This window comes from Penicillium subrubescens, assembly GCF_028828155.1.
Source record: "Penicillium subrubescens strain IBT 31985 chromosome Unknown utg000009l_segment0_segment0, whole genome shotgun sequence".
NCBI classification, from domain to species: Eukaryota; Fungi; Ascomycota; class Eurotiomycetes; order Eurotiales; family Aspergillaceae; genus Penicillium; species Penicillium subrubescens.
The window spans coordinates 203,361-231,233 of record NW_026643159.1 but is presented as its reverse complement, the minus strand read 5'-3'; the positions used below and the strand labels follow the sequence as shown (position 1 = coordinate 231,233).

The following is a 27,873-nucleotide window of genomic DNA, read 5'->3' as shown; positions in this document are numbered from 1 at the left end:
GATGAAGTCATGTTACAACCAGTCCCATTCGGCCAACCAGCAAGTCGATGGATTCACCACGTGGTTTATCTATATTCGAGCCAAGCTTTCCGCAGTTGAGCGGTTCACCGTACCTACCACCAGAACGTGATTATGACATTGGAACGGCTTTAGTCAGGAGCTTCGGAATACCGAATCCGTGTGACAAGAATGAAGCCCTGGTCACTAGGGGCCTATATCCCGCAAACGCTTTATTCATATCGATGATGCACGCCTCCTCTGTTGGTGCTGTAGGGACACGGATAGGGCAGGATGAAAGACCACTGAGAAGCTAGGTATGCCAAGATGAACAATGTTTCCACCAGCAATACACCAAATCGCAGTATACGATCATTAGCTTGTATTTCTGCCGTCTGGCACTTGTCTTACTTGACGCTGAGATGTAGCTGCTTCTACAGTCACGCATCATAGCGCACTTGGCAACTGTTGCAGAAAGATTCTACCAGCCTCTACACAATGGAACATTGCAAGCCGGCCGCCGAATGGTCTCTCAAGTTTTATGTACTCGCGGGGACCCTAAAACGCCTACGGGAATGGAATGATGTCTTTGTCAATGGTCTTGGGCGGTCTGAGCAACCTTGACATATGGAGCAGTCTTGATAACGGCAGTGGCAACGACGGAAATGACTTTTCTCTTTCTGCGAAGGGGAAAAAGAGCTCCTATATCCGCCGCTGTGCCAGGCATGTTTACTTTCACGCTTGTACTACATCAGCACCTGCAAGTATCCATAGAGCCTGGATTGGGTGTTCCCCAGCCGTTCCTTGCTTCTTTTCTTCGGACAGTCAGTAGGTTGAGTACTATTCTAACATATATCAACTACAAGACAGTCCATCGCTGGCGAGAAAACTATGAATACGATAACCATATATTTTCCGAGTGGAAAATACAATAGAATGACAGTTAGTTCCTTCTATAGAAGCTCTAAATATATGTTCTCGCCGAATGATTGTGCTCAGCGAAATCGATATCCGCTCTTTAAAATCAAAAACATCACTGAAAAAGCAAGGGCATTGTGGCTCGTCTGATATATCTAGCGGTACCTACATCCTTTGCGAAAAGTCGCCCCTTATTTCCCAACACCAGCCACGTGAAGAATTGAAGCTGCTGCTTGCGGCGCAGCTAAAGGCCCTGTCAAGGGAGTCACGGCGTCAGTTCTTATCCCTTCCCAACACCTTCCCAGGCAAGTACCCTTTCACTGGCATCGTCAAGACAAATGCTCTGCCATGTGGATCTGGTTCTTATGTTGCCGGCGTCTACCCAACTGTGAGCCGTATCAACCACAGCTGCATTCTGAACGCCCACAACAGCTGGAACAGCAGCAAGGAACAGGAAACTATTCACGCGATCCGACCTATCTAAAGTGGAACGGAATTCACAACTTCATATGATCATGGGGGCCCGTCGAGCGCAAGGAAGAGGTTTCTGGAACAATTCTTCGGTTTCACCTGTACTTGCAACAACTGCACCCTCTCTCCATCGTTGTTACAAGCGAGCGACAACCGCCGCTTAAAGATACAGAGCCTCGATGAAGCCATTATCCTCAATCCATCCCTGGCTGTAATCTTCAATACCACATCCTCGGCGGCGAGGCGGAACGCATGATCTTCAGACAACTGACATATTACTTCACCGTTGAGCTACTGCGCATCAACAACAGGAAGTTTCTTCCTGATATTGAAGCTTGTCCGCCGTACTTCTTTTGATACAATAGCCCAAGGATTATTTTCCAGTCCCTGCGCTTGATTTGTTCTCGAGTCCGAGATGTACTTCATGTGATTCTGCGATAAAAGATGGAAAAGTCTGCTGGAATTCACAAAATTGTTGTCTAGCTCCCCTTGGTTAAGTAAACGATCTCGACAGAACTCCTGGAAGGGGAACCCGAGTTTGTATTTTAGCTGGGTGCCGACGAGGGGCTGCTATTGGGAAAATCTCTTGACAGGATACTACACGAGTCGATCGGATATTCTCCCTTCCATGTCTCTGGTACGAGCTCCGGTAGATTCACGGTTGTTGACGAATCTGATAAAGGAAGCAGGTTGCTTTCATTCGGAAACAGATAAACAAGCATTCTGCTCTACGCTAGGCCTAATGAAGTATTGTGTCGGAGAATTTCGTCTAGCCTTTCATTGAATCTCTGCTGGAAAACTCCGAGTTCCGGTATATTCGAGAATCCCCAGCCGGGTCATTGAGGGTTAAATTAGGGGTTCAGTTACAATACCAAGATTTATAGCGCCTTGAGAATGAGAACCATATGGAAGAGCCAGTCAGAGGAGGCACATTTCTCGTGCATGCGGCGGCCTGGAAGTCTTCGGAACGGTCCAGCAGTTTTTGGTTGAATCATAAGGGCTTGGAAGTACAGGAAACGAGCAAGAAGGACGCTAACAATAGCTACAGAGAGGTTGCTGGAACTAGAAAACCTTTGTTTATCTAGTGAGATATCCTGTTATGCTTAGGAGCCGACCTATGTGGGTATACCATTCAAAGAAAGGGCGGTAAGGAAGGCATCGGGTAGAGGCAGCAGCGCACGGAAATGACGTGTCAGATTACCAGAAATCAACTTACTGTCATGCTTCATCGCGAGTCATAATTTAGGAGTGTGGGGCTTGAAAGTCCAGATATATTTTTGGGCCAAGAGGCCTGTACGACAGTTCTCGTATTACACCGCTCACCACGTCGGAATATATATTCAATTTTTTTAATGAGTTAGCAGTGCTTGCCACATATTGCTATCGAGAGTTCCATGTGAGAATGACTCACCGGTGATCTAGGTGGTCATAGCTCAATCCAGGCAGGCACGGCTCGCCCAATGATCAATCGCATTGCTCGCAGGCCTGGAATACCTTTGACCATCATCAAAATCCCAATCTTGAACAAAAGTCGAGCGCGATTAAGTTCTGTGACGAGGTTTCTATACATCGAGGCAACAAAGTTTACTTTAGTATTTGATGGATGGGAACGTTGTCATTCCAATTCAACTTGTCAATAGTATCCCCAAGGCCTTCTACAGCCGTGAAACTTCATCGGACAAGAGCCTTGAGACTTATTTCATGGCCTTTAGGCGGCTCCAACGGTTCAAAGGTTGCGCGTACTTTGCGTAGACAGTTGATTGCAGGAGGCCCTTCCGATCCAGTAGGCGTAGAATTCATGCTGGGCAGGTACATACAGGCCCAGTAGTGCTAGGCGTATGTCTTATGATTAGGCATCGGGGGCTGGTCTTACATACGTGTACGAATGAGTGGGTTGCTATCTCCATACGTAATGCAGAATTTTGGTGAGCCGTATAGGATCGTAAAGGGTCACAACCTCCCAATTGGACATTCATAACAAGCAAACCAAGTGAACGTATTGGTACCGTCAGTCTTCTATGACCGCCCCGTGTGGCCCAGCCATATTTGACTCCATGCATAATTTCATCACTCCATTTACCATGAGTGCGGCCCAATGGCTACGATACGCTTTTCCATTGTATCCTGGCCGGGCTTGGTGAGAGGGGAGGAATTATCTTTGAGAGGCGTCTGGTGGTTAGTTCTCGCTGATAGCATTGCCGCTTCCAAGGGCCTTTGGGGGGAAGGCCACTATCGAGCGGGATATTTAATACACGCAAGAATATACACGTTTCGCCAACACAAACACCGAACTTCGGATAGCTGCAACTCGAGAGTTGAACCTTTTGGAAATGTTAGATGCGGCCAAGCGAAAATAATCGGCGACATTGAACGCTTCATATTTATGATAAGAAGACTTTGTGTCCAGAATTAAGATCACTACGATTTGAGACCTTTCCTACTGTCAGAACGTATTTTGAGTAATTTATCGCGTTCTTCTCATTGCATCCGCTTCAGCCTCAATTCTTTCTCTGCGGATAGACTAGGACGATCAAGTGTGGGCGGAGCAACGTGCGGGTGGAGATACATACATACATGGTATGGGCTCCGTAAATACGTCCATGATAGGTTACCTGACCGAAATAAGTCATCTGGAAATTTTGACAAGTGGAAAACGCAGATAATTGGCTAGTGAGATGGGCACCTAATTGGATCATTGGATGGCGCCTTGATAGGTCAAATGCTGCATTGGGGGTTTTCATCACTTGTACGCCCCGCAAGGTCCTTGCAAATAGACAAACCATCAAGTGCAGAGTTAGAACGGGTAACCTTTGGTTCAAATGAGCGGATACGAGAGGTGGTAGTCGAGGAGCCCCCTGATTGTCGCTCTCCACATCCCGGTTCGCCGATGAAGCGTACTTCTGTGCTCGAATGACAAGAAATCCCCCGTGGAAGTATTGAATAAGCTAGCAGGGATAAAGCCCTTGTACAGGATTGCTGCCGCAGGTTTCCCCTTCGAATATGATACGGGAAATCCAATACAGCTAGCAGAAGCTTGCTCGGCTAGTCTAGACCTGTGTGATCTATGTCAACCCGGGTGAAACTCCAGCCCGGAGGCTGTACTCCGTAGAGCACCAGCAGATGCCAAAATAAGCCCGAGAGGGCACGTAGTGGAGTCAGTGCGGCTGATAGCTTAGCTGGATTGTCCCTGACTTAGCTTACTTCCATATTCTAGTGAATGTAGACGCATTTGATGGATATCAAGTATGTTTGGACTTAACTCTGCTGCTCGAAGGACCGCTAAAAGGCAACTGGCACTAAAAGTTAACCCTGGGACTGAGCCAATAAAGAATACGATCCAGAGAGGTTGCTAAACCCTGTCATTCCAGTTACCTACTGCCTGAGCTCTTAGGCCTCGAAGAGTATTGTCTCTAGTAAGGATACATCGCGTCGTTTTATAGATTCCAAAACTCTCACCCAAATCACTTCTTCTATTGCTTCAAATCTCGCATCCGTCTACGTGACACCGTCACACCATCCAACGAGAGAGTGAATTTAGTGGCCTCGGACAGCTAGCGACGCTATTTTAGTTAGCTAAATCTCAACGTATAGTTCAGATCATAAGGCTAGAGAGGGCTGTGGAGCAACTAGCCTCATTTACTTAATGCATACTGGCGAAAATGAGGATAAGAATGGTTCTACGACTGATGGCATTGATTATAAAAGATCAAGGAGTGGGGTCAATGGCCTTGATGAGCTACCTCCACTAGTTCTATCACCTGGGTCACCGTTGTAGGATCCACGGTTAATCAACCCTATGGGTGGAGGGTTAAGATGGTCGAGAAGGCAACCAGCGCTAAAGCCTAGAAACCCGGAAAGCGGGTACGACCCTCTGGCAACACCCTTGCGGCCTAGACAATTACAGCTCGTCTGAGTCGTCAGGCCAAGGGTGTTATTACCGGTATTTTGTTTTCTCCACAGGATTTCTTAACGTCTTATATATGTATAATTTCCTACCCACAACCCGGGGTGCTTCGCCCAGGTGACCACAGGCTCCAATGTCCATCGATATCATTTTATAAACTCTGAGATGCCGCACCAGGGTCATTAACCACCATTTTACCCCATCGATGTGCGACGGAAAGCCCAACCATCGCAACAACAATAACGTCAGTCTAGCTCCCATTCAACCTGACTCTACCCGAGCATCTTTCTATGTTCATCCTTCTCGCCACTGCCACGCTTAGTCGACCATTTTTGATTTTCCCGTCATATTCCGATTGAAATACACACCCACCTGCAGGGTTAAATGCCAGCACGGACACCCAATTGGTTTAGGCGAGCCCGATTAGCTAATATAGTCACTTCTCAGGTCAGACGATGCGACTGCACAAAGTCCTGAAACAAGAAAATAATCAAGTCACACAGAGACATATGATGGACAGGCCGTCCTTTCGAAGACGGCGAGGCTCCCACGGAGTCAAATCTGGCTCCTCTCGGGTGGATCCCAAACCCGGTTGGCGAGGTGCAGACAGGTCCTCACCATATCTATCTCCTAGGAAGGTCACCTCCGTGGCATTGCGAGGCCTCCCAACTAACTGCCATCCTAGGCGTCCCATAAGCCGGGCACACTTGGATGAGTTGTCGGCTGAAGTGCCCACGGCCATTCGCCTGCGCTCATCAGCCAGCCTGCCACTCTCTACTGGGATGCTATCCGATGATAGTACTGTGGATACCTCCAGTAGTCAGGGTGCCCGAATGTCCAAAGCATCCTCGCGCACAAAATTCGCTGCCCGTGCAAAGAACGTTCGCCGCCGAGACAGTTCACGCACGCTAAGAGAGCGGGATCGAGGGCGGTCCACGTCTGCCTTGAATCAACCCACCAACTATGATGATACTAGTGGGGTACTGTCGAAAGCACAGCTCACTGAATCGGAGTTCACTCGAGTATCTGTTTATCAAACAAGACATGAGATGCCGCGAGCAGAACCGTGGAGATACCATGCAGACCCCGCGGTACCTCAAACAACGGCTACAAAAAATGGTAATGGCGGTAACAGTGAAAATGATGTGCATGAAGACGGGCATAGGGTGGGGGATAGAGATCATGATGCTGATGATAATGATGGTGATGTTCCAATGGATCTCGGCGGGCCATCCCCTGAACAAAGCCCAGAAAATGAACCCAATGATGATCTCAATGACACGTATTCATCCCATTCCTTGGAGCCACCATCGGGGTCACAGTCGTCGGATCCACCCCCGATGTACAAGCAGCCAGAGACCAATGACATCACAGAAGATCAGTTGATCCAAGAGGTGCGCTCGATCTATGCTGGACTAGTGATGGTGGAAAAGAAATGCATCGAGGTCGACAAACAACAAACTGAATCCAATGCCGAGTTATCTGGCCTACAATGGCAAGCAATGATATCCCTGCATCGAACATTACTTTATGAACACCATGATTTTTTTCTGGCCTCCCAACACCCGTCCGCCAGTCAGGTGTTGAAAGAATTGGCCGACAAATATGCAATGCCTGCACGCATGTGGAGATATGGCATTCACTCATTTTTGGAGCTGCTTCGGCAAAAGCTGCCCGGCTCTTTGGATTATATGTTGAATTTCATCTACCTCGCATACCCGATGATGACACTCTTACTTGAAAGCGTCGATGCATTCAGCGAGACTTGGATCGAGTGCCTGGGTGATTTAGCACGATATCGCATGGCTGTGGAAGAGTCTGACATGAGAGACCGGGAGGTTTGGGCCGGAGTTTCGCGATACTGGTACAATCAAGACGCTGATCGCAGCCCTGAAGTTGGTCGTATTCAACATCATCTTGCAGTATTAGCTCGTCCAGACGTGCTTCTGCAGCTTTTCCACTACACCAAAGCGCTAGTGAGTGTACGTCCTTTCCCCAATGCGCGAGAGAGTGTGGTCCTTCTCTTCGGTCCGTATAATGGACAAGATCAAAATTTGAATCAGCACACAATGGTCACTGCTTTTATAGCTACTCACAGTGCCCTATTCAATAAATGGCCGGCTGATCAATTCGTCGCCTTGGCAAATCACTTCTTGATACTCTTGCGGCAAGAATCCCGGCACCTGGGTCGTCAGGGTCAAACAGGAGTTTACATTATGTCGTGTAATTTCGCGTCGATCCTTCAATACGGTGACGACGAAGTCGATGCCGATATAGTGATGGAATTTGCTCATAAAAATGATGCATCGGCTGCAGGTGCTTCTGAACTTGCGCTCAATTGGACGTCGGGTTTGGACTTGGGCTCGAAAGTGAAGATCAAAGAAAAGGGCCAGCCAACACATCCTAGCGCCCATCTCCCTCCAATGGTTTTTCACGGCAGTACTCTCGCCTTCCACACACTTTCAGTCTTGCTCGACCAACTAGGTGACCCTAGTATATACCCAAGTGTACATATCTCATTATCATTCATCTGGTGCCTTGCCCTCCACCCGCTCGCCATGCAACCAGTCGACGCATTCATCCCGTGGGTCAGCATCGGGAGATTCCTCAACACTCTTATCGACGCTTTCCTCAACGCTCTCCGTGAATCTGAGATCGACCCCGACAGCAAATTCAACGAAATCGAAGATAGAAACTTCCCACTGGAGGATATGCCGACGCGTCATCTACCGGAGGATTTCCTTATCCGCGGTCAATCCTGGAGCCAGCTCTACTACCCCGACAAATTTTTCGAAGGAGCCCCCTCGGAGGACGACAGACCCGTTATTGAACCGGATACCATTCCCATCCCTCGCATGGAAAGATGCCTCTGGCTAGGCGTGCAAATAGCAACGGTTTGTCGCATTTTTCTTTGGTTCTAGCGCTCGAATATGTTCTTGATAGAGATGGAGAGAAATGAAGCTGATCGATTTGACATGCAGTTCCGTCGTTGGTTAACATACGAGAATCGCAGGTTCAACGTTACTCCGGACGCGCTTGGGAACGCAAAGATTGCAGAATTTTGCGGAGGCCTCAATAGCAGCGCTGCTAGATCTTCACTTTCTTATCACGGGACTCACGACAAGATGTGATATGTGGGCATTCTGGTTCACCGATTTGGATGTCAAGACAAGAATATTTTCCGGATTGAGACAGTGGTGGATTGTCACGTCAGGACTGAAAGGTCCAAAAGCGATCCAAACCAAATGATAGATAGCATGCACTGTGTCACCTCGTTTCAAGTGTTCACGTAACTCCCCCTAAAGGCAAGCCGCGCCTTTAATTCGCCTGTGTGTCATCATCTTGAGGACTGCATACCTTCCATTCAGCCTTAGTCTGTCGGATTTTTGCTTCTTAGTTCATAATGGACAAATTTCCGCCAGAAATCGTTCTTCAAATAACGTCACACTTGAGTGCGTTTGAGACCTACCACTTCTTAATCGCTTATCTGTGTTGGGGTCTCTGCCACGACCTACGCCCACATGTATCCATTTCACACCAGGATGGCTCAGTAGCTCTTTATCATGCAATTCGCATGGGGAGACTGGACCTGATGAAAGAGATTCCCAACATACGCCAACTCATCAAAGCGATCGATAACTTCACTAGCTACCCTGGCCAACATCACGAGGATTGTTATTTTGCTGGGAAGGAGAGGCAATTGCAGCGAGTAGCTTCGGCGGCTATATCAATTCGCTAGTTGTTGCAATCATTCAACGCCAGGCACTTTCAACCAAGGCCCTGGAAATTATGGAATTTCTCCTCGACTCTGGTGCCGTTCCAGACGGATGCGACCTAGTTCATCGACATTCGCCTCTGTCTGTTGCCGCGACCAGAGGCGATGATGATGCTTTGTCTCTACTTCTCGCTTTAGAGCCAACCAAAATAGATACTCTCAGAACACGCTTCTTCCACCCGATGGTGCTGTCCGGGGAGGCCATCTTCAGACAGTGAAGCTCCTCATTGGAAACGGCGGTGGTCTGGCATCTTGCGGTTCAGACTGATAAATCTTAACACCCGCAAGCCATCACCAGAACTCATGGAAATTTTTCAAAATCTCCACAATCATACAGTGTACTGCATGAACCAGTCTCAAATATTGAGGCTATTCAAGTAGGCCAATCCATCCGTTAACATGAAATGTCGACATTCGTCGCGAATTGAGAAGCGGACGAAGAAGAGGAGGGATAGGGTTAATCACAAATTCGGAGAGCAACTCGATAACTTTCTCTCTCTCTTCACTCGGCCCACCCTTGTATCTAGCATCTAGCGCGCCGAACTTGTCCTGACTCGTTACCCTCCACAAACGACGCCTTGCTGGGTCACGTCCACTGAGCCATCGCTAAGGCATAACGGTCGCCCGCCGCGTGTGCTTCTACAAGTCTTGCACCCGACCTGTGGGGTGATATATGAGAATCAATTCTTCTTCCCATTATAATCCTCATGTTGGATAGTCGTTGCAACAGCAGATAATATATCATGGAGTGACTGGTAAAGAGGCTGGTCCGAACGCAAGAGCGAACGCCGAACCGCCACCTTCCCTGCGAACGCTCACAGCAACCGCCAAGAATACCATTGCTGAGCGATGAGAAAGGAGTGGGACGTGACTTGGGAGAAATGCAAACACGGCAGAGAGATCCTTATGCTTGGAGTGCGACCGGTGAAAGCGATTCTCGAACACACGTTGGGGCAGATGGAGCAATCAGCCCTGCAACCACACAGATGCGTACAGGCAAGATCGGCCTACGGGCCTGCCTTCACGCCATCCATGAGGCCGATACAGACCAAGATCAGTGTGGCCATGAACCACAGAGGGTACGACACATCCTGCTCGAATGCCGGAATTGGATGGAAGAACGTCATTGAATGTGGGCAAATAAGGCTCCATGCATTGGCATCAAGCTCATTATCTACAACTAGGGAGATGGTAGTAGAAGCAGCCAAGATAATTTTGAGGACTAGACAGCTAGCACAATTCGGGGCAGTGCCGTCCGCGGTACTCAAATGCACATAGCGAAGCAGAGTCATTTATGGTATGTCGAAGCAGGGGAGGTCCAGGAAAGGTTCAACAGGTGGATAGAAACAGAACGGTCACCAAGACTACGAGGGGGATGTAACTAACTCGAGCGGACAGAGGATGTTATTCGTGCTAGGAACGGCTTGTTTTCTGAAAGCGAGGACGGGGGTATCTACACTTATAGTCGAACGCTGCATAGCTGCTTAGATAGGGCGGCTGGGGACAGTCTTTGAATAAATCAACAGGCCAAGCAATTCGCTCGGAATCCATGATCATCTGGATTCCCAGGAACTCAAAACATAAGTAAAACTTGTGATGATGTCCAACAAACAAGTGGTTTAATTTCCCTGTAGGATATATATATATATATATATATGCCTACTCTCACGGAAGCCATCGCCTTCGTCACCCTCCGTTTAATCATATCACCAGGGACGCAGAACAATTCTGTCTCCTGTGCAATCTACTTGATTGTGTGGATGGCCTGAAATGGCCTTGAGTGACTCTAATGTTGTCCCTGAGTTAGGGAAGTTTGCCAATCCCACATCGATCTAAAATGATTATGCTCTGCCGGACTCTGCTCTGCTGGACTCGGCTTCTAATTCCAACATGATTCAGGTTGGCGAGGGCTGGTTTCGGGATGAGCCAGACTATCTTGATTCCAATGGCGGCACTGAGATATTTCACGGCATATTTGTACCTGAATAGCCTGAACGGCGTGAGCGCATCATTGTGCAAGCGCGAAAGCACAGGGTCTTCCACCATGCAGGTCTGCGGGCATCACGCAGGCAGACGCCAGTTGTATTCCTGTGTGGCTCTACGGAGCATACGCTACTTTTTCCGGCGATTTCCGCTGGGTCCTCCCCAACGTTTTGTTATGTTCCCCCCAAATCGACCAACGACATGGGTATGAACTGGAAGTGTGATGGCGAGTCATTGACTGCATTAGTGGTATTTTTGTCGCGGAAGCAAGAATACCGCAAAACTACCCCTATTTCACTGAGGCTGAATGCCGGGAAGTGGAGCCGAGGCGGCCATACGGTAGGGAAAATGGGATTAGACGGACACGTCCTGAGCACCCCATTCAAGCGGAACAACCGGGTATGAGAGGTGTCAAATTCTGCAGGTGTATGGTACAAGGAGAGCTAGCCAACATTTCCCATGACACACGATAAAATCCAACCTTTACACTATGGAACTTATCTATCGACACTGTCTTTGATGATCGGCGCGGTCAACCATTACCAAAACTGTGCCACAGTCTAGCGTCAACACATACTCCAGTCATTTTACGCGAGACTCTACGCGACTAACGTGACAGATTGGCCTGCTCAGTTTCAACATCCAATTGAGAACCTCTTATAAGATCTATCTAGCATTAACTGGTTCCCAGAGATTCTATCTGACAGTAAATACAAGTTATGGGAGCGGTTATCGCGCATTTACGTTTCATCAATAATGATTACATAGGGGCAAAATATGTTTAGAACTCATGAACTATCGATTCGCCGTTCGACGATGTTTTGTGGGGCTGACATTGGTCGATATCACAGTCCCAATAATTGAAGGTATTGAAGACTGAGTCTGGGGCACAATCAAGAGCTGATGGTAAAAACTCTGTTGAGCATTATTTTTATAGCAAATAGCTAACGTAGTTTCCGGCCGACCCGATCACTCGTTCTGCCCTTTTGACAAGAGACCCTGATGATTCGAGTCTTCTGTGGAGGTCTTATGGCTGATATGTTGAGTAATTGTCGCAGGGCACGGGCTATCATTTAGGTAGAAGAGTGGTATACACCCCCTAACTAAGTAGTTAGTTGCAATCTCGCGTACGAGTCAAACGGGATGCGACCCCTGCAGCTGAAAGCTTCGAATTCCATCCTATATCTAGACCCCTTCGTTTGCAACACCCCTCAACCGAGCATTCTTTCCTCGGGTAAATCATAGCTAGAAACCTACATATTACGGTAGGCTGCATAGTAACTGGCGAATCGAGGCCTCTAAGGCCTGGTTGCTATGGCTGCAAACCTGGGCTTAGCAACCCCTGATGGAACAGCAGCAACAGTGGATACTCTGAAGAGATAGTTAGAGGATTATGAAAGCAACCCAGGTCACTCAAATTACGTATGCGTCCCCTTTTGAATGAATGGAGTTAGTCTATATAAGAGCTTGGGAGCTCAGAACAGGATGTATGATGAGATGTTCCCATGAAAAAGGGTTGGAGGAGAGACTGGAACGAAGTGATTGTGCGAGATGCAAATAGTTAGGAAAATTCCTCAGAATAGTTGGAGAAGGACAGGGGTTAAAAAAGTGACGCCAAGTTGAGGATTTCAATTGTCTGAGGACGTATATAGCGTAGGAGCCACGCTGAGTTATCGCGGAGTGTGAGAATATCAGGACGTCTGCAACTTCAGATCCGTTCCGAGCTTCGCGACTGGGAGCGGACTTCGGGAGTCTTGATCATGTATACGGAGAAATATATATTTTGGCCATGGGATTCATCTTTTAAGTGGAGGCCCCCACTGCTAAGACTCTAGCCTGAATAATGGGTGCTGTTTAGTGGGTTATGATGTGTACTCTATTTATTCTTCTTCGGCTTGGAACCTCCATATCCGCGTATGGGTTGGTCGCAGCGTAGCGAAGGGCACGGATAGTGGCTAAGTAGCTAGCATCACATATCCTTTGCTTCAGGACCGAGGTTCAAGCGTGGCTATTCGGAACCGCAAACTTCTTTAACCGCGAAGCATAAAGTATACCCCACAGTGCCCGACCTGATCGTTAAGCGCCACGTGATCGATTACGGTTCTGTCGGAACAATAAATGACCGTCTAGACTAAGAATGTTGCCCATGGTGCATTTTTGGTCTAGCGGTATTATGCCCCATTTTTATGTGACAGTCTATCCGGTCATTCAAAGTTTCGAAAGGTTCTGGACTAAGCCAACTAGTCACGTGAATGATATCCTACCGATGCCATTGGTCAGTACGTTTGTCCACCGTGACTGATGCGTAATTAACTTCCATGCACTTACCCTCTTGCAAACTTGACCGCTACGCTATTTAAGGCCCAAGTATTGCCTCCCTGCTTTTTCCCCCCAACCAACTTCTTGACACATTTTATTAGGAAATTTCCATTCCTGTCGGAATGTCTTATTATTCGCTTGAGGATACAATTAATCGCTTTTTTTCTGGCCGCACCGTCACGCGGGAGCAATGTGACCAAATCGCTGTTGAAATTACGGGTGAAGCCGTGGAGCCAGTTCGGCTTCAGGGAGCGTTCAGTTACACTGTAGCAGCTAGGGGGCTTCTGGTACAATTCCGTGTTCCCGAGTCACTCTTAGATACAGAAAAGCTGGGTCTCGCTCGGAAGATTTTCGGCAACGTTGTTCCCTCCTGTGTCAATAAAGGTGTCATAGGATCGTCGCCTTCGCTCACTATCTATGTCATGAAGAAAGTTCCCGGAATAACCTACATTGAAGTGCCTTTAACAACACTACATTCCACTTCATGGCAAGAGAAAACAGTATCGGATTTTTCAAGGTACATTTAATGTCGCTATGCTATGGACCACAACTGATCTTGCTAGATTTTTTGCCAATTCATGGTTGAACCGACTATCGGAGGCTCATCACTCCGAGCAGTCTTTAGAAGATCTTCAAGGCAAGCTTGATATACTTGTGCACGGGCTCCCTTCCCGATTTACAGCCGTTATCTCCAAGCTTCGCGAAGAACTTCCTGCAATCTTTGCTCCCACGTATCCGTTGGCTCTAACTCATGCTGACCTGTGTGAGATGAATCTTATCGTCGATGCCAAATTAGGTGGCATCAATGGGATTGTTGATTGGGCCGAAGCAAAAATTTTGCCATTTGGAATGTCGCTATGGGGATTTCAGAACATGCTTGGAATTATGAACTCAAGCGGTTGGCATTACCATGAAAATTCTTCCAGACTGGAAGGCATTTTCTGGGATACGTTCCATAGCCAGGTGGGAAAGATCTCCGATGTTGAGAAAAAGGCCATGAAAATCGCGGAACGGACAGGATTGGTTCTTCGTTATGGTTTCACCTGGGAAGATGGGAATGTGGAAAGGCCTGCGAATGAGCAAGATTCTTCGATTAGATATTTAGACGCATTTTTAGATCGCTTGGGGGGTTAGAACCTCCCTAGAGTTCCAGCCTATACCAGCAGTTTTAGTATTGAAAATGAGGGCCAGTGAGTAACCCGGAAATGAATGTATTTAGTTAATAGGTTAACGTTTGCGTGAAAAAGGCAAATAAAACAAGGACGTGCTGCAGAAAGGACTCCGGAAAACGACAGCTCATTCTAGCTACTGAATGATTTCCTCCTTTTTGAGGAAGCCTTTCAGCTCCCCAATATGAGAAAGAGGAATTTCATCCACGAAGACTCTGTGAGTACCCTTCGTGGTCTGAGCATGCTTCTCACCATCCTCCAAGCCTTTATTCTCGCTCCCATTACCAACGTACCATCCAGTTGTTCTGTAGACCTTTCCATATTGGGCTTGGGTCTCATCGAGCATCACTGTTCCAGAATTGCCAAGTACAAGCTCTATCATTGGCGAAGACGGCCCATGGTGTAGTGCTTGCAGCCCGAAAGTGTCCGTCAGGTTGTGATCAAGGAGGTACGTGAAGACTTCCTCGAAAAAAGAAGTGTTAATTTCGCTAAGATCTGCCGGCGGACCTTCCCGGTACTCATAAGCCACCAGGTCTCCGTCCCTGGAAAGCTTGAAAATATGGCCGTGTATATTAGAGGCGTCAACTTCTTCAATAGGGACGGGCTTTGTCCAGCATCCAGTGGGGTTCTCAAAATAATGTCCAAGCATTACTTGATCACTCGGAATCTGGAAATGCCCATGGATTAGATGGATGCCGATTCTGGCCTGGACATTGTGGCGAATCAAAATCTCTCGAATTTCTTGCGAATGATTGTGAAGAAGCGGTGGTTGTGCTTCGTCAGATGGAAGCTGGTTGTACCTGGAGTTATTCTTAGTAGGGCTAATTTTTAAACGGGTAGCAGAACATACAGGACGGATGACTGCTTCAGATCAGCCTCAGTCGGGGCGACATGCAAGCCAGGCACAACAGCTTGTTTGATGACTGAGACGGAGGCCATTTCGATGGATACGATATGATACGAGATTGAAGATACAAAACCAACTGAAGTCGTTGAGGTGGTAAGTCCTGAGATATAAGCGGCCTTTTATTTATTCTAAATGGAAATCCAGGCAAGCCGCAATATACTAGTCACGTAGCCATATCTTGTAGACAGGGTTCCCCGCTCGATCTATGCAACTCCGTCCAAAACCACGTCCAAAGGGGGTTCCGGTGGTTTGTTCGTCAAGGCTCCAGCCTCTATGCACTTGTGATTGATTGAAGGCAGGCATATCTGTGACAGGAATAAGAGGCTCCCGGCGTGTAGGTGACCACCACGCATTAGCGAATGAGCGGCTCACGGCCAGCGCTTTATTAGCGCCTCGCGCACAATCTAGACCGCCGGCTACATCGATGTAGGGGTGGACCGGGTACTTGTACAATCCTTGGGATTGGTGGGCCACGTAGCGTGAGGCTGCATGGTCTTTTTGTTCGGGCAAGAAGTTCACTGACTGCCCCACTTTTTCGGGCCTCAGCACGCCCAGGCTGATATGGTAGAGAGCAAGAACCAATAACGAGCGCAGCTATGCATGCAACACTGTCTCCTAAGCGTGGTGGGGCCCGCACCCGCTGGCCAGTCACTTATCAACCCGCAAAAGTGCCGCATGCACCCCCTCTATTAGGGAGCGCTACTATAAGGCAGTCTTTCGACTGATTTTCGACTGATTTTCGACTGATTTTCGATTAATTTTCGTCTTCGAAAGCTCGAGTTTTCTACTTTGATTTGTGGTAATCAGGCCATATCATCGACCCTCTTTAAGTTCTTTTTCAACTAAACCTTCACTTCAATGATCTGAAGTATGCCTCTGTCGCTTACAAGTGCTTTCGAGCAGCTTGTCCAGACTTCAAGAGATGTTGAGCGTCGGAATGGTGTGAAAGAAAAAGAAAAGAAAAAAATACAAGCGGCGGCCACATTACTAAGGAACGGGTACCCACCTAAGGACTCTGCTGGAGCTGGTCGACAGTCGACTTATCTCGACTTCCTTCTCAAAGTTCTACAGTTGAACGGCCAGTCGATGGTCGTTCTTTGTGCTATTGGCTTGGGACTGTCAGCAATTGCTATCGCAAAGGAGAGCGTACGACTTAACCTTCCATATGAGATCCAAAAGCACCCTGGCCTTGACAACCCTGTGCTCCGACGGCTTGCACGTCAGTATTTTAGTTTTGGTGTCTACTCAGACGCTTCCCGCCCTCCCTTACCAGCCGGTGGTGGAACGGTTGACCAAGTCTCGGTGTCTCATAATCTCTCCGAGCGTCACGAGCAGGTTCAAGGGAGCTACCAAGTTGGTCAAAGGACCTTTAGTATGGCTTCTAATCCCATGGGCTATGCAGTGGGCTAACATGGTGAAGGACCTCCAGTAGCCCCATCTCCGGACTTGTCTGCTTTTCAGCCCGAGAAACAGCATGACACAGGTATGGCCTCAGCACAAAGTGGATTTTAACTGGCTAACTGGAACTGAAGTCCCTTTGACTGGAGATGTCTACGAGCTCAACTTGCAAGATATTCGAGATATCATAGAATCAGGTCAGATATCTGGCGTAATATGGCTCACAGACACATACGGAGTGAACACAACTTCCTTTGTCACAATTCCAGTCAGTAACGAGCTGACGGACCGATTGATCTTACACCGTCCCTTGGCAACGTGGGACCAGCCGCCAAATTAATCTCCATCCTTCGCTGTTATATATCCCACTTCAACGACGCCCGATGCTCTGAAGCGCCAAGTGTCTCGCCATGGTATGATGATCCGGAAGCCTTCCTCCTCAGTACCAACTCCGTCAACATATTCCCCGCTTTCTTTCTCGAAAATCCGTATTGCGCCTCTGTTCTGAACAAGATCCACGACAATTGCAACCGTTCTCAAGGGAGGGGTAGTCTGAACACCTTTTGATGGTGTTGTCCAGTTTATTCGATCGCATAAGTCACATTGTACCTGGAGTAGTTAGCACTTTTCTTAGGTGGTCACTTGATGACCGATAATCCTCACTTCTTTCTTGCATTCTTCGAGAACGCCGCTGTCTGTTGAGCTTTCGGTGCGAACTTTTTTGGCTGCCTTATCCATAGTATCGGTCTCTCTGTGCGCTTTTCTGGTAGAAACGGCGAACTTGCCAAAGTAAACGCTTTCCAGTATTAGATTCCATTACAAGAACACAAGACGAGAAGGAAGCACGCATTACTTACGTCGCCGGTTAATCCGATGAGAAATTAACGATCATCACCAACGACGTTGCTTTCAAGTTATTCTCTCAAGTGACAAAAATTTTCAGTCGGGGATGATGACCACACTCATTTGGGCCGTATCACTTTCGAGTCAGGCAGCAGTTACTGTAAAGCGCTGGGAAATCGGCGAGTGGGCAGATGAGGGGCAGGAAGAAGTCCCGCCTTATATCATCACGTGATGATACTTTGGCCCGAAGATTAGGCACTTGGCATCAAGCAAGACCTTAATAAGCAGCGAAGCGAACTACTGAAAGAGACCAGAAAATTTTCGCCATATTCAAGGTCAATGTAATAAAAACAATAATGGTCGAACTCTTAGGCTAATCTCTCCAAGCACCTCTGTTACTTCATCTGAGGGAAATAAATACAATCGAGGATGAATATCTGTGCAGACTGACCTACGCAAATTCATCGAAATTTCGTCGAAAAATCGATAAGAATTCGACAATGTTTCTCATCTCATAACACAATTTGGAAGGCATAATTCTCCAAAGTAGCATTACGCAGATCTGTTGTACCTAAACGATGGATGGCTCCTAAATTGCATGCCAAAGAGAATCACATTAGATGGCTTAACACTGTCTTAGACGGCAGTTCAATACTCCCAGGACCGTGCATGGTCCGGTCCATTCATTCCATCTGTAGACGTACTTTTTTTGTTGAGACCAGGGGTCAGGGATTGCAGAGGGGGTTATAAATGAGAGCAACCTCCCTCATTCTTGGATTTCTTTAACAGTATACTCATCTGGATTTGCCCTGCAGATTCAACATTTCCCCTCCATTGTACCAAAAAGAATTCCATCAGCTGGATCAAACATCATGGCACCTTCTCAGAATTGCCCAATTTTACCTTCCGAGCACAACATGGAATTGAAGAAGCCTTCTCCCTGTCACGACGGATTGACGCCCCCAGATAGCCCAACGAAGGGGACAGTTACGTCTCAAGCTATCGTGAAGGATCTGAAGTATCTCTTTGGTGTGTTTCTTGAAAAGGTGCTCGATCTTACCAACCGAGAACCTCCAAACACTCCTGCCTCCGAGGACCTATCCCCACCAGGTCCCGACATGGTTCAGCAGGTGCTGGAGTGTGCTTCAGCTGAACTTTCCATGGCAACGGAGCCTACTCAGTCTAATTCTGTGAGCGAGGAACAAGAAAGGCTTCCTGGTTCCGGTGGTTTTGATCCCAAACATTCAATCTGTACTACCCCGGACGATTTTAAATCGTTTGAAAAGTGGGCCTCGACATCCCAATTCAAGACAGTCGTGGAAACGTATGAGTCACCAACTTCACTTCTCATTCCTTTTTAGAAACTGGCTGACATGCGTGAAGTTGGGACAAAGAAGCATGCAAATACAAGATAGCAGAGTCGGTGGAGACCAACAGTGGTCTGGATGACTATGCTGAATATGCATTCATTGTCCGTGAACGTGTTGGTACGTAATGTCCTCGCGCAGGGGATCGAATCATACTAATAATTTTATTAGACCGGAATTCCAAGGAGGTGACATCCTACATAGACGTCAAATCAGAAGGCCTACGCGATACCCTGCGTACGTCGTTGCACGACATCAAAGCTATTAGCCTAACGGAGGACAAGCCATCGGTAATTGAGACAGAGTCTTATTTCCAACGACAGTGCTGACGTGGATTTAGATTGAGCAAAAAGTCCTTTTCCATTTCCTCCCAGAGCTCGACAGATGTGCGGAGAACATAGACAATAGTTCAGACCATGACTCGGCACATGCAAAGCATCTCCGCCTGCTCATCGAACACCTCAAGCACGCATATGCTTCTATCTCGCAGCGTCTCGAATCAATGTTGGAGCACGGTCATATCACATATGACCTTCTTTGGGCGCTTTTCAAGCCTGGTGGCCATGTTTATACCACATGCCTTGGCACAAAGGAGCCGCGATGTGTCAGATTCGACGCGGGGGAAGAGATGACACAAAGGGATGAGACGTGGTGGAATCTCGAGTGCCGATTCATGGATTATGACGGAGTCAAGTTCGGCGAGGCCGGAATATTCCTGCGTGTGGCAAAGTTTCGGGGGTCAAAGCCGATCGAGAGCCTTGAGGCCTTTCCTCTCCGCTACCATCCAAGGCACGAGCAAGTCCGGAAAGACCTGGTCGAAAGAGGCCAAAAGTTTCGGGATTTGGCCGGCTCGCATACTCGGCAGTGTAAAGGCAGTGCGTTCTTTATGAACAAGGGGAAGGCGATCAAAGTCAACGTCAGCAGTCGAGTGGCAGTGGACGCCGCATTTTTTCATGAAATGCAGCCAAACTACGCCCGACCATCACTCCGCGACCTAGGGGTGAAGGACAAGGATGGAATTGCAGTCATTGACCTGGGGGCGATGCTGATGGAGGACCGCGAGCGAGAGAAGGAGAAAATGAGAGGAGACGGTGTGGATGCACAAAAACTGAGCGAGACCGATTTATTGGTCGCCTGCCCAACAGTATGCTGTTTCAGTTTCCAGGAGAAAATGTTCCGTACGTGAGACGACTGACAACTGCTTGGCGACCGACTAATTTGATTGCAGTGGAGTGCGCAGTCAGTTCTCTTAGAGACGTGGATTGGTCACCCGAATCGTTCGACTGCCTGCAAATCCCTTCAGAGAAGAAGAAACTCCTCTTGTCGATGTCGAAAACCCGCCTAGGCCTGATACCGACAATACCATTTGACGACATAATTGATGGAAAGGGCCAAGGTCTCAACATCCTTCTGAAGTACGTCAGAAACTGTCTATAATATACCATGACTTAGAGCTAACTCTTCCTAGTGGCCCACCAGGTGTCGGAAAGACATTCACGGTTGAGGCAACCTCGGAATATTTCAAGCTCCCTCTCTATTCGGTAGGAACCCTTCGTCGCGCTGATTGTGGCCATGCTAACTTTGCCAGATATCTGCAGGCGAACTTGTTGTTGACCACGGAGATTCTCATGCGCTTGAAGCACAGCTTGAAGTCATCTTCAAAATCGCGAAGCACTTCAATGCTATACTACTCTTAGATGAAGCGGACGCGTTCATGGCAAGCCGCACAGCGCTCCATGACAACCACAATCGACTGGTGACCATATTCCTGCGAAAGCTGGAATATTATCAAGGAGTTCTCTTCTTGACTTCGAATCGGGGTATTCAATTTGACGATGCAATTCTGAGCCGGATCCATTTGATCATCGAGTATGAAGACCTGAGCAAGGACTTTCGTAGAGGTCTCTGGTCAACCTTTCTGGCCAGAGCACGTACAATGCAAGGTCCTGCCCTTGTTGAGGAGCACGACCTCCGACGATTGGAGTCTTTAGCCCTGAATGGACGAGAGGTGGGTTCCAGAGCGCTGATATGTACTTCTCACTTGCTGACTGCCAGAAAGATCAAAAACATCGCGGCAATCGCACATGCTCTTGCTGAGGCGGACGCCAATCAAGTGAGCTATAAATACTTGGAGTTAGCCGCGGAATCAAGCAAGAAATTTTCAAGGGTGTTTGACAGAGAGAGGCCGGTTGATGGAATGTATGTCTAGCAGCATACCTGGGAAGGACAAAGAGGTAATTGCGTTGCTGAAGAAGTTGGGCTCTTGTTGCACCATACCTAGTTGGTACACGGGCTTGGAGAGGTCTCGAAGTTTTGTGAAGTAATGTTTTGCATTGTTTTCAAATGAACAGCCAGAACCTTAATGTACCGCTATATCGCAGTTTTCCACTCTTTTCAAGCCGTTCTTATATTCCCTTGCTCGGACGCAATGATTGCGTCGCGTATTGCCAGACGTGGGTTCAAGGGCCCGAGGGCGCTTCAACCATTTCACATCCTCCAAGTCAATGACGACCAGACGGCCACTCAGGTTATCCCACAGCATATTACGCCACGCACTGTCGCCGTGGATAACTCCGCGCGACCGAAGCACAGCCAGAGCTTTGTCGCGCTCTTGGTGGAAGAAGCTAGAATTCCCATCATTGATGATATGTTGAAGCCGCGTTCCAGACCAGCTCAAGATCATCATTCGGGCCATTAATTCGCCGTGGTACCAATATGCAACGCGAGGCTTAAAGTCCCCAAGACAGACAGGGATGTGTTGTCCCTGCAAACTCCTGAGATGGTGATAATTGTCCACTTCCGCTTGGAGGCGATGCTGCTTCTCCACAGTCGTAGCTTTAATGGTCACAGTGTATCCGCGCGAAAGGAGGGTGGCTTTCATGAGGTAGCCTGTCCGACCACAGACGTGCAGCTGTTCGAATCCAAGATCTCGATCTCGGGCAAGTTGACGATGAAGCTGGCGAGTGAACTCCTGCGGTCCCAAGGAGTGTCTCTGACCACCGTGGAGTTTCCAGTTAGGGCATTTTGTATCCAGAGGTTCTCGGTTGACCATACCACGGATGCAGGCGATGGTGCAGTATGGTCGTGTAGAATGCCTGTCTTTTCGAGAAGTCTGTTTGTTGCCCCGGTCGGCTCGTGTCCTTTCGCTTCCTCTAGTTGATTGGCAGTTGTTGCCTCGGCCGCGGCTCGATCGGCTGCGCGATGCTGCCGCGGTAGACGGCGAGTGCGATTCTTGATCACTGCCGCTGCCTTCAGTCGAGGAGTGCTTCGGTGTAGATGCACCTGGTTGACAGCTAGCGCGAGAGCGTGTGTTGTGTATTTTCCGATCTCGTTTCCGCTCTCGTTTCCAGTGCGAGGGCCGATAATTAGAGGCCCGCGGGTCTTTACGGAGAGTTTCGGGGATTTCTCTCAGCACGTCTAGATATTCGACCTTCCAGGTCGTTAACTTATCGTGTGCCGCATCGTGCCATTCTTGAGTCGGAGGTCCGACGGCCAGCGCTTGAAGGGTGAACGCAAGCACTTGACCGATGGCTGTCCGGTGGAGACGCAATCCATCGTCCGCCTGCACATCTTGATTCGGGATACACAAGAAATATTGAACAACGGTAGGATCATCCTCTGGGATGTGGAGGAAAACGAAAGCCTCTCCAGTACAGATGTAGCCGTATCGAACTCCACTGTCGACCATGTACGAGAATATCTGAGTGACCACGGCGGCAACGAGGCGGGTGGCATAAAATTCAAATGTGTCGCCTTCCTGGTCAATGACATCGCGAGCCAGATCCATCTGGTGTAGACCCGCCACTAATTCGGGGATTGTCGCCTTGTGCGGCGCTTTGAACTCCACTGCATACACTGGTATTTGTCGTTCATCAGCCACAAGGTGCACGCAGAACTGGTCGGCGCGGCGATTGCGTCTTCGTCCAGTACCATCCCTCTTCTGGCTCTGCGCCGTTCCTCTTCCCCTTCCTCTGCCTCTTCCACGTCTAGCGTTCGCCGGTCGTTGGGGTGTCCGCGCGTCCTGAAGATTCATCTGCTCCAGGCTGTTCTCCAGGGAAGTTTCCGATGGGTTTGCGCGGTCATAGAACGTGACTCGACCTTGGATTCCAAACTCCTGTCGAAGGGGTTCATCGTCTTGCAAAGCCTTAATGACTTTTTCAACAAAGTTATCCACCGTGTCTCGCTCAAAATTCCGAAGAGACGCTTCTGAATAGATTGGGCTATTCTGTATATTCGTAGCAACATAATCGATTTGGGTGTCAGAAGGGAAAAGGGCGCGCGAGGTAAAGGCAGCGGTGCGGTCGAATTTCTCCCAGACTTGTTCCTGTAGTTGGGGGAAGTCAAGCCAAGGGACGATGCGCTTAGGGTAAAGTCGGTTCACTGGGTCGGTCGCGTCGCCCTGTGTCGTGAGGGTCGCATCCGTCTCAACTCGGATTGCTTGAGACAGAGAGACATGACAGCGATCGAGAAGGCGAAACAGTGTGTTGGGTTGCACTCGCCGCTCTGCTTCTGCTCGCGCCTTTCTCTCTTCCTCTCGCGCTTGTCTCTCTTCCCCTTCACGGCGCTCTGCCGCTTCTCGGAGCCGTTGTTGTTCTTCAAGCTGACGTCGTAATTCGGCGATCGTTTCCTCCATCCCTTGTGGAAAGAAGTATTTATCAGACAATTGAACGAAACAAATTGAAGTCAACAGAGTAGGGGGGCCCAGGTGGCACAGGGAATGGACTGTTACGGGAGGATGCGAGTCTGGTTGTTTACCCGCTTACTCAACCCTTGGCTCAGATCAATCAGTGCCTCAGGCATTAATGCACGGAACTTCCGGTTGGTTTCAGGCATTGTCTCCAAAACATGCGCCGACTGATGGTATCTAGATTTGCCTCGTCAGTATAAGGATAAGTTCGGTCCTCCTTCCAATCCTCAAAGTACAGTCACAGTAGCGAGACGACTATTTCTATTGCATCACTCGCGAGGCCACTTCCGTCCTCCAATAAAAGCCATTTGCTTCGAAAGGATAACTTGCGTTATGATCTCGCTGTGAGGAAGGTGCATAACGAAGCTAGTAGTCAGCGGAAACTCTTTCCAAATAACAGAAAAGACGTACCTGCCCTATCTGCAATTTTCCTGTCTCCAGTAGCAGCCTCACCACCGCTTCGTGGCACTCCGACGCAGTCCCCGACGTAAGGTCTTGGTGGCATAAGAAAGTGGCGGTTCACCAGGTGGCTGTTCGAAATAGCTTTCTTCGCAGTCGTTGTTTTAAAGCACTGGAAGGGCGCTCGACCAATAGAAGCACGGTGTAAAGTCAGTGGAAATACTAGCCTGTAGTAACTTGTAGGTAGATGATACTAGATGTATGTCCTTAAGTTGGAGCCCACTTCGGATTCCCGTTCCGATATTCTTCTGGCCTTTCGGCGCAGCGAATTGGAAGGAACCAGAAACACTGATTACATCCCTGGGGACATTACTGTACCCTCCTAGGATCTTAACGCGATAGAAACTCCTGGAGATCGTATGGTTTGGCGCAAAAAGGAATCGCGGCTGCACAGGTTCTTCCAGTGTCGCGATTCTGAACCACCAACGGGGCGTCCGACCAACAGACAGTATTTAACTCGAACCGCCAAATTCAATCGGTGGTTCCGTACCGTACTGTAACAAAGCTCCTATCAATTCCCGCATCTGTCGTTACCTATAATTCTAAGCTACCTGACCACCCATCCCCGTGAGAAGAAATCAAATCGATATAACGACCGTTGTGGAGCTTTAGCTGGTACCCCAATTTTGCCCGGTATAAGAGCGGAAAGGTCCCATCGTGGTCTCTGGTGGGCCCGACGCATTCAGCAAGCGAGGCAGTCAAGGAAGATGGTGCGACCCCGGCCCATTTCACGTTTGTATGCACGACCCGGCTTTCTTGTCCGATCACGACTACACAATAAGCCGATACTTGGACTCTGCTTGAGATTCTATTTCTCCTGAAAGCCTCAAGCTACTCGTTTTTCCTCACATACGATCCCTAAATTGACTTTCGGTCAGTAGTGCCCGCGAGGAGACTGTCTGCATTAGTTACTGTAACACTTCCCACCACATTGGCTGAAATAGAAAAACAACAACAAAGCTCGCGGACATAGACCCCGTCGTGCAGCTTTTCGCATCCTCGCCACCAGTCTCAATAAGTCCCCAGCTTTCCAGTCAATCATTGACACGTTTACCCTGGAGAGAGCTGCCATAAAATTCACGCCAAGCAAACGCCTTGACAGACTCTTCCAATCAGTGATACCCTGCACCGATCACTGCGTGAGAGCTCGATGTAAAATTTCATCTACACAATTGCGTAAATAGCAGTCTAGAAACTTTCACCGGTACTGACTAGAGAATTTCAGTCTTTATCGCTGTGGAAAATGAACACAATTGGGTGCGAGAAATTGGGTGCGAGAAATTGGGTGCGGGAAATTGGGTGCGGGAAATTGGGTGCGGGAAATTGGGTGCGGAAATTAGGTGCGGAAATTGGGTGCGGGAAATTGGTGCGGCGATGAATTGGTGCGGAGATTCGCGAATTAACCCCTTATAAGGTTATTGCGGCGATTACAGTCGCGCCATCCCATCTCGCCCTTTAAAAGGTCCCATCCTGAACCTCCAGCTCTTCTCTCTCAACATCTCACCCCTCCTATCTATTATCAGGACTCGTCACTGCTTTCCAAACATTCACTATATTCACTATGCCCGTTAAGCGAGGAGCCCCGCGGAGGTCCTGCGATCTTTGCCATCAACAGAAGAGGAAATGCGACCGTTCTTCCCGGATTGACCAAGGAGGGGCAGGTTGCTCAAGATGCATCACCCAGAAAAGGGAATGCCATTCTGAAGCCTTTGAGCAAACAGATGTACCCAAGCGCCAACGTGTGATGGCCCGGAGCCCCAGCCGAGAGTCCAGTGTGTGGGAGAACGGAATTAACCCCGTTGGGTCAACTTCCCAGGATTCACTGCTCGATCTACCACCCAGTAGCAGCCGCAGTACTAGCATTGTGGAGCCCCATGAACTCTCTCGCCTGCGCAGTGACCCAACGCATTTCTCCTCTCCGTCCACCATGGAGGTCACTGCTGCTTCATCTGAGCCCGGGCTCCATCAAGTTTTGCAAAGCCCCCCCGGCTAAGCTTCAGCGGGGCCGCATTTTTACGAAGTATCTTCGTCGTAGATGAACAAGCTGCGAGCTTTCGGAGCCCAAGCGTGACATCCACCTTCCCAGACTCACAAATTTCGCACTCGCCGGATTCATCAACCCTTCCGAGCCTGCAATCTGCGCCGGTGAGCCCGAAGCTCCCTCAACCAGATATCGCGTCCAACGATTTTCGCTTAGCACATTCCCACGTATTACAATTTCTAGTTGATCGGTTGGTGCATTCCCGCGAAAAGTTCGATCAAGATATTTTTGTGAAGTGCCACCTTACGGTCAAAGATCTCGCTGAGTCACTGCGTGCCTACTTTGATATTCCCGGAATTTTTCATCCCTTCATCCCAGAAGATGCTTTTTGGGAAGACCTGAGAGCAGGGATATGCAGCCCGACACTTCTTGCAGCCATCGCGTCCCGCGGTATACCGTTCACGAATGCGAAAGACAAATGGGAAAAACAAAAGTTACTCGTTGTCATGTGCATGGATGAAATCATGGAGGTCGGGGTGAGCCGCGATGGCTCTGAGCGATTGCGCCTTGATGACCTTGAAGCGATGGCACTCATGATGGATTTGAAATATAAGAGTCCACATTTATTTTTGGGCTATAAACACGAGTGGAGACGACTTTTCGCATATGATTCCCTTGTTAAGGAAACTCTAAAGGGTCCGAATCGAGAGCCAATGGCATCGGACCCCTCGGGATTGTTAGCACGTGCTGACGAGCGTTATATGCTACTCTACTTTCACGTGTATACGCTTGACTCTTTTCAGTGTCTCTCGCGCAAGACAACTTCTGTCATTCCAGATGATGAGTTGAGCATGATTGAGGATACTTCGTGTCGGGGTGGAGGAGGTTATCTGGATGCCATGCTCGGCCTGGCCATCATCGCGCGGAGGATACTCCGAACTCTTTGCAATCCTGCAGCCCCTGAGGCAGGTATCGACTACCGGGATGTAATCTGTCTATATGAGCTGCTTCACGAGTGGCGCAAGCGCACCTTCCCCTCAGAGCGACGGACTCCAAAGGACAGAGCGGACGAACTCACCCTAGAAGAGCGCTCTTATTGGAAATCAACTCCAGTTTCTACAAGCAGACAAATCGATCTCTACCACACAATTTTGTGGGCTCTTGAAATCGATTGCTACATGCAAATTGATGATTGTGTATCTCGATACGGCTGGCAGGATAACGGTTCAATCCGGACGGAAGCAGTGACCCACCGTATAGAATACGAGAGTCTTCAGGCTATGTTCGAAGCCGTAGATTTGGCAGAGTTGATCCGAAGACCTTGGCCTGCCGACCAAGATGCTGGAAGAAGACCCTTGGTGGACCTTGCGCCATCGATTTTGCGGAACATTTGTGCAGACGTATGCGACTGGGTATGTCTGCGCGGTAAACGACATTGGGAGCTACTAGACTCCCAAACCGTGGAGAACGCAAACTTATCTCAAGCAAATTCAGGCCAGCTCTCTGAGCAAGAAACTCAGAGGCTACGAGTATTACATTATGCTGGGATAGCGAAACTGCTTCGGGATACAGTGGCTGCAGCTTCGGCTCACAGGGACACAAAGAAGATGGTTCAGGACCTTGATTATCACCTTATTCGTCTTCAAGAGAACTAAATTTGATTACCAGGCCCAGTCTGCCCTCAAGGTATTGATT

The 27,873-nt window shown here is 48.7% G+C and overlaps 6 protein-coding genes across 6 annotated transcripts; 4 read left to right on the top strand and 2 right to left on the bottom strand.

Moving 5' to 3' along the window:
* Window positions 1–982: 982 nt before the first annotated feature.
* N7473_011159 (uncharacterized protein) lies at window positions 983–1,399 on the top strand (the record flags this gene model as incomplete). Its single annotated transcript, XM_057157098.1, has 1 exon — window positions 983–1,399. The coding sequence occupies one exon, from the start codon at window positions 983–985 to the stop codon at window positions 1,397–1,399; it is 417 nt and encodes a 138-aa protein (XP_057004220.1).
* A 4,673-nt stretch (window positions 1,400–6,072) lies between these two features.
* Window positions 6,073–8,421, top strand: N7473_011158 (DNA/RNA-binding domain E.t1.c1-type; the record flags this gene model as incomplete). The annotated part of the gene is made up of 2 exons (XM_057157097.1): window positions 6,073–8,184; window positions 8,272–8,421. 2 exons carry the CDS (start codon window positions 6,073–6,075, stop codon window positions 8,419–8,421), a joined length of 2,262 nt encoding a protein of 753 aa, XP_057004219.1.
* A 1,651-nt stretch (window positions 8,422–10,072) lies between these two features.
* N7473_011157 (uncharacterized protein) lies at window positions 10,073–10,357 on the bottom strand (the record flags this gene model as incomplete). The annotated part of the gene is made up of 1 exon (XM_057157096.1): window positions 10,073–10,357. One exon carries the CDS (start codon window positions 10,355–10,357, stop codon window positions 10,073–10,075), a length of 285 nt encoding a protein of 94 aa, XP_057004218.1.
* Window positions 10,358–13,489: 3,132 nt separating this feature from the next.
* N7473_011156 (uncharacterized protein) lies at window positions 13,490–14,534 on the top strand (the record flags this gene model as incomplete). Its single annotated transcript, XM_057157095.1, has 2 exons — window positions 13,490–13,884; window positions 13,931–14,534. 2 exons carry the CDS (start codon window positions 13,490–13,492, stop codon window positions 14,499–14,501), a joined length of 966 nt encoding a protein of 321 aa, XP_057004217.1. The 3' UTR covers window positions 14,502–14,534.
* Window positions 14,535–14,672: 138 nt separating this feature from the next.
* N7473_011155 (uncharacterized protein) lies at window positions 14,673–15,475 on the bottom strand (the record flags this gene model as incomplete). Its single annotated transcript, XM_057157094.1, has 2 exons — window positions 14,673–15,336; window positions 15,387–15,475. 2 exons carry the CDS (start codon window positions 15,473–15,475, stop codon window positions 14,673–14,675), a joined length of 753 nt encoding a protein of 250 aa, XP_057004216.1.
* Window positions 15,476–25,758: 10,283 nt separating this feature from the next.
* On the top strand, window positions 25,759–27,833 carry N7473_011154 (Zn(II)2Cys6 transcription factor; the record flags this gene model as incomplete). Its single annotated transcript, XM_057157093.1, has 2 exons — window positions 25,759–26,130; window positions 26,178–27,833. The coding sequence occupies 2 exons, from the start codon at window positions 25,759–25,761 to the stop codon at window positions 27,831–27,833; spliced, it is 2,028 nt and encodes a 675-aa protein (XP_057004215.1).
* Window positions 27,834–27,873: the final 40 nt, after the last annotated feature.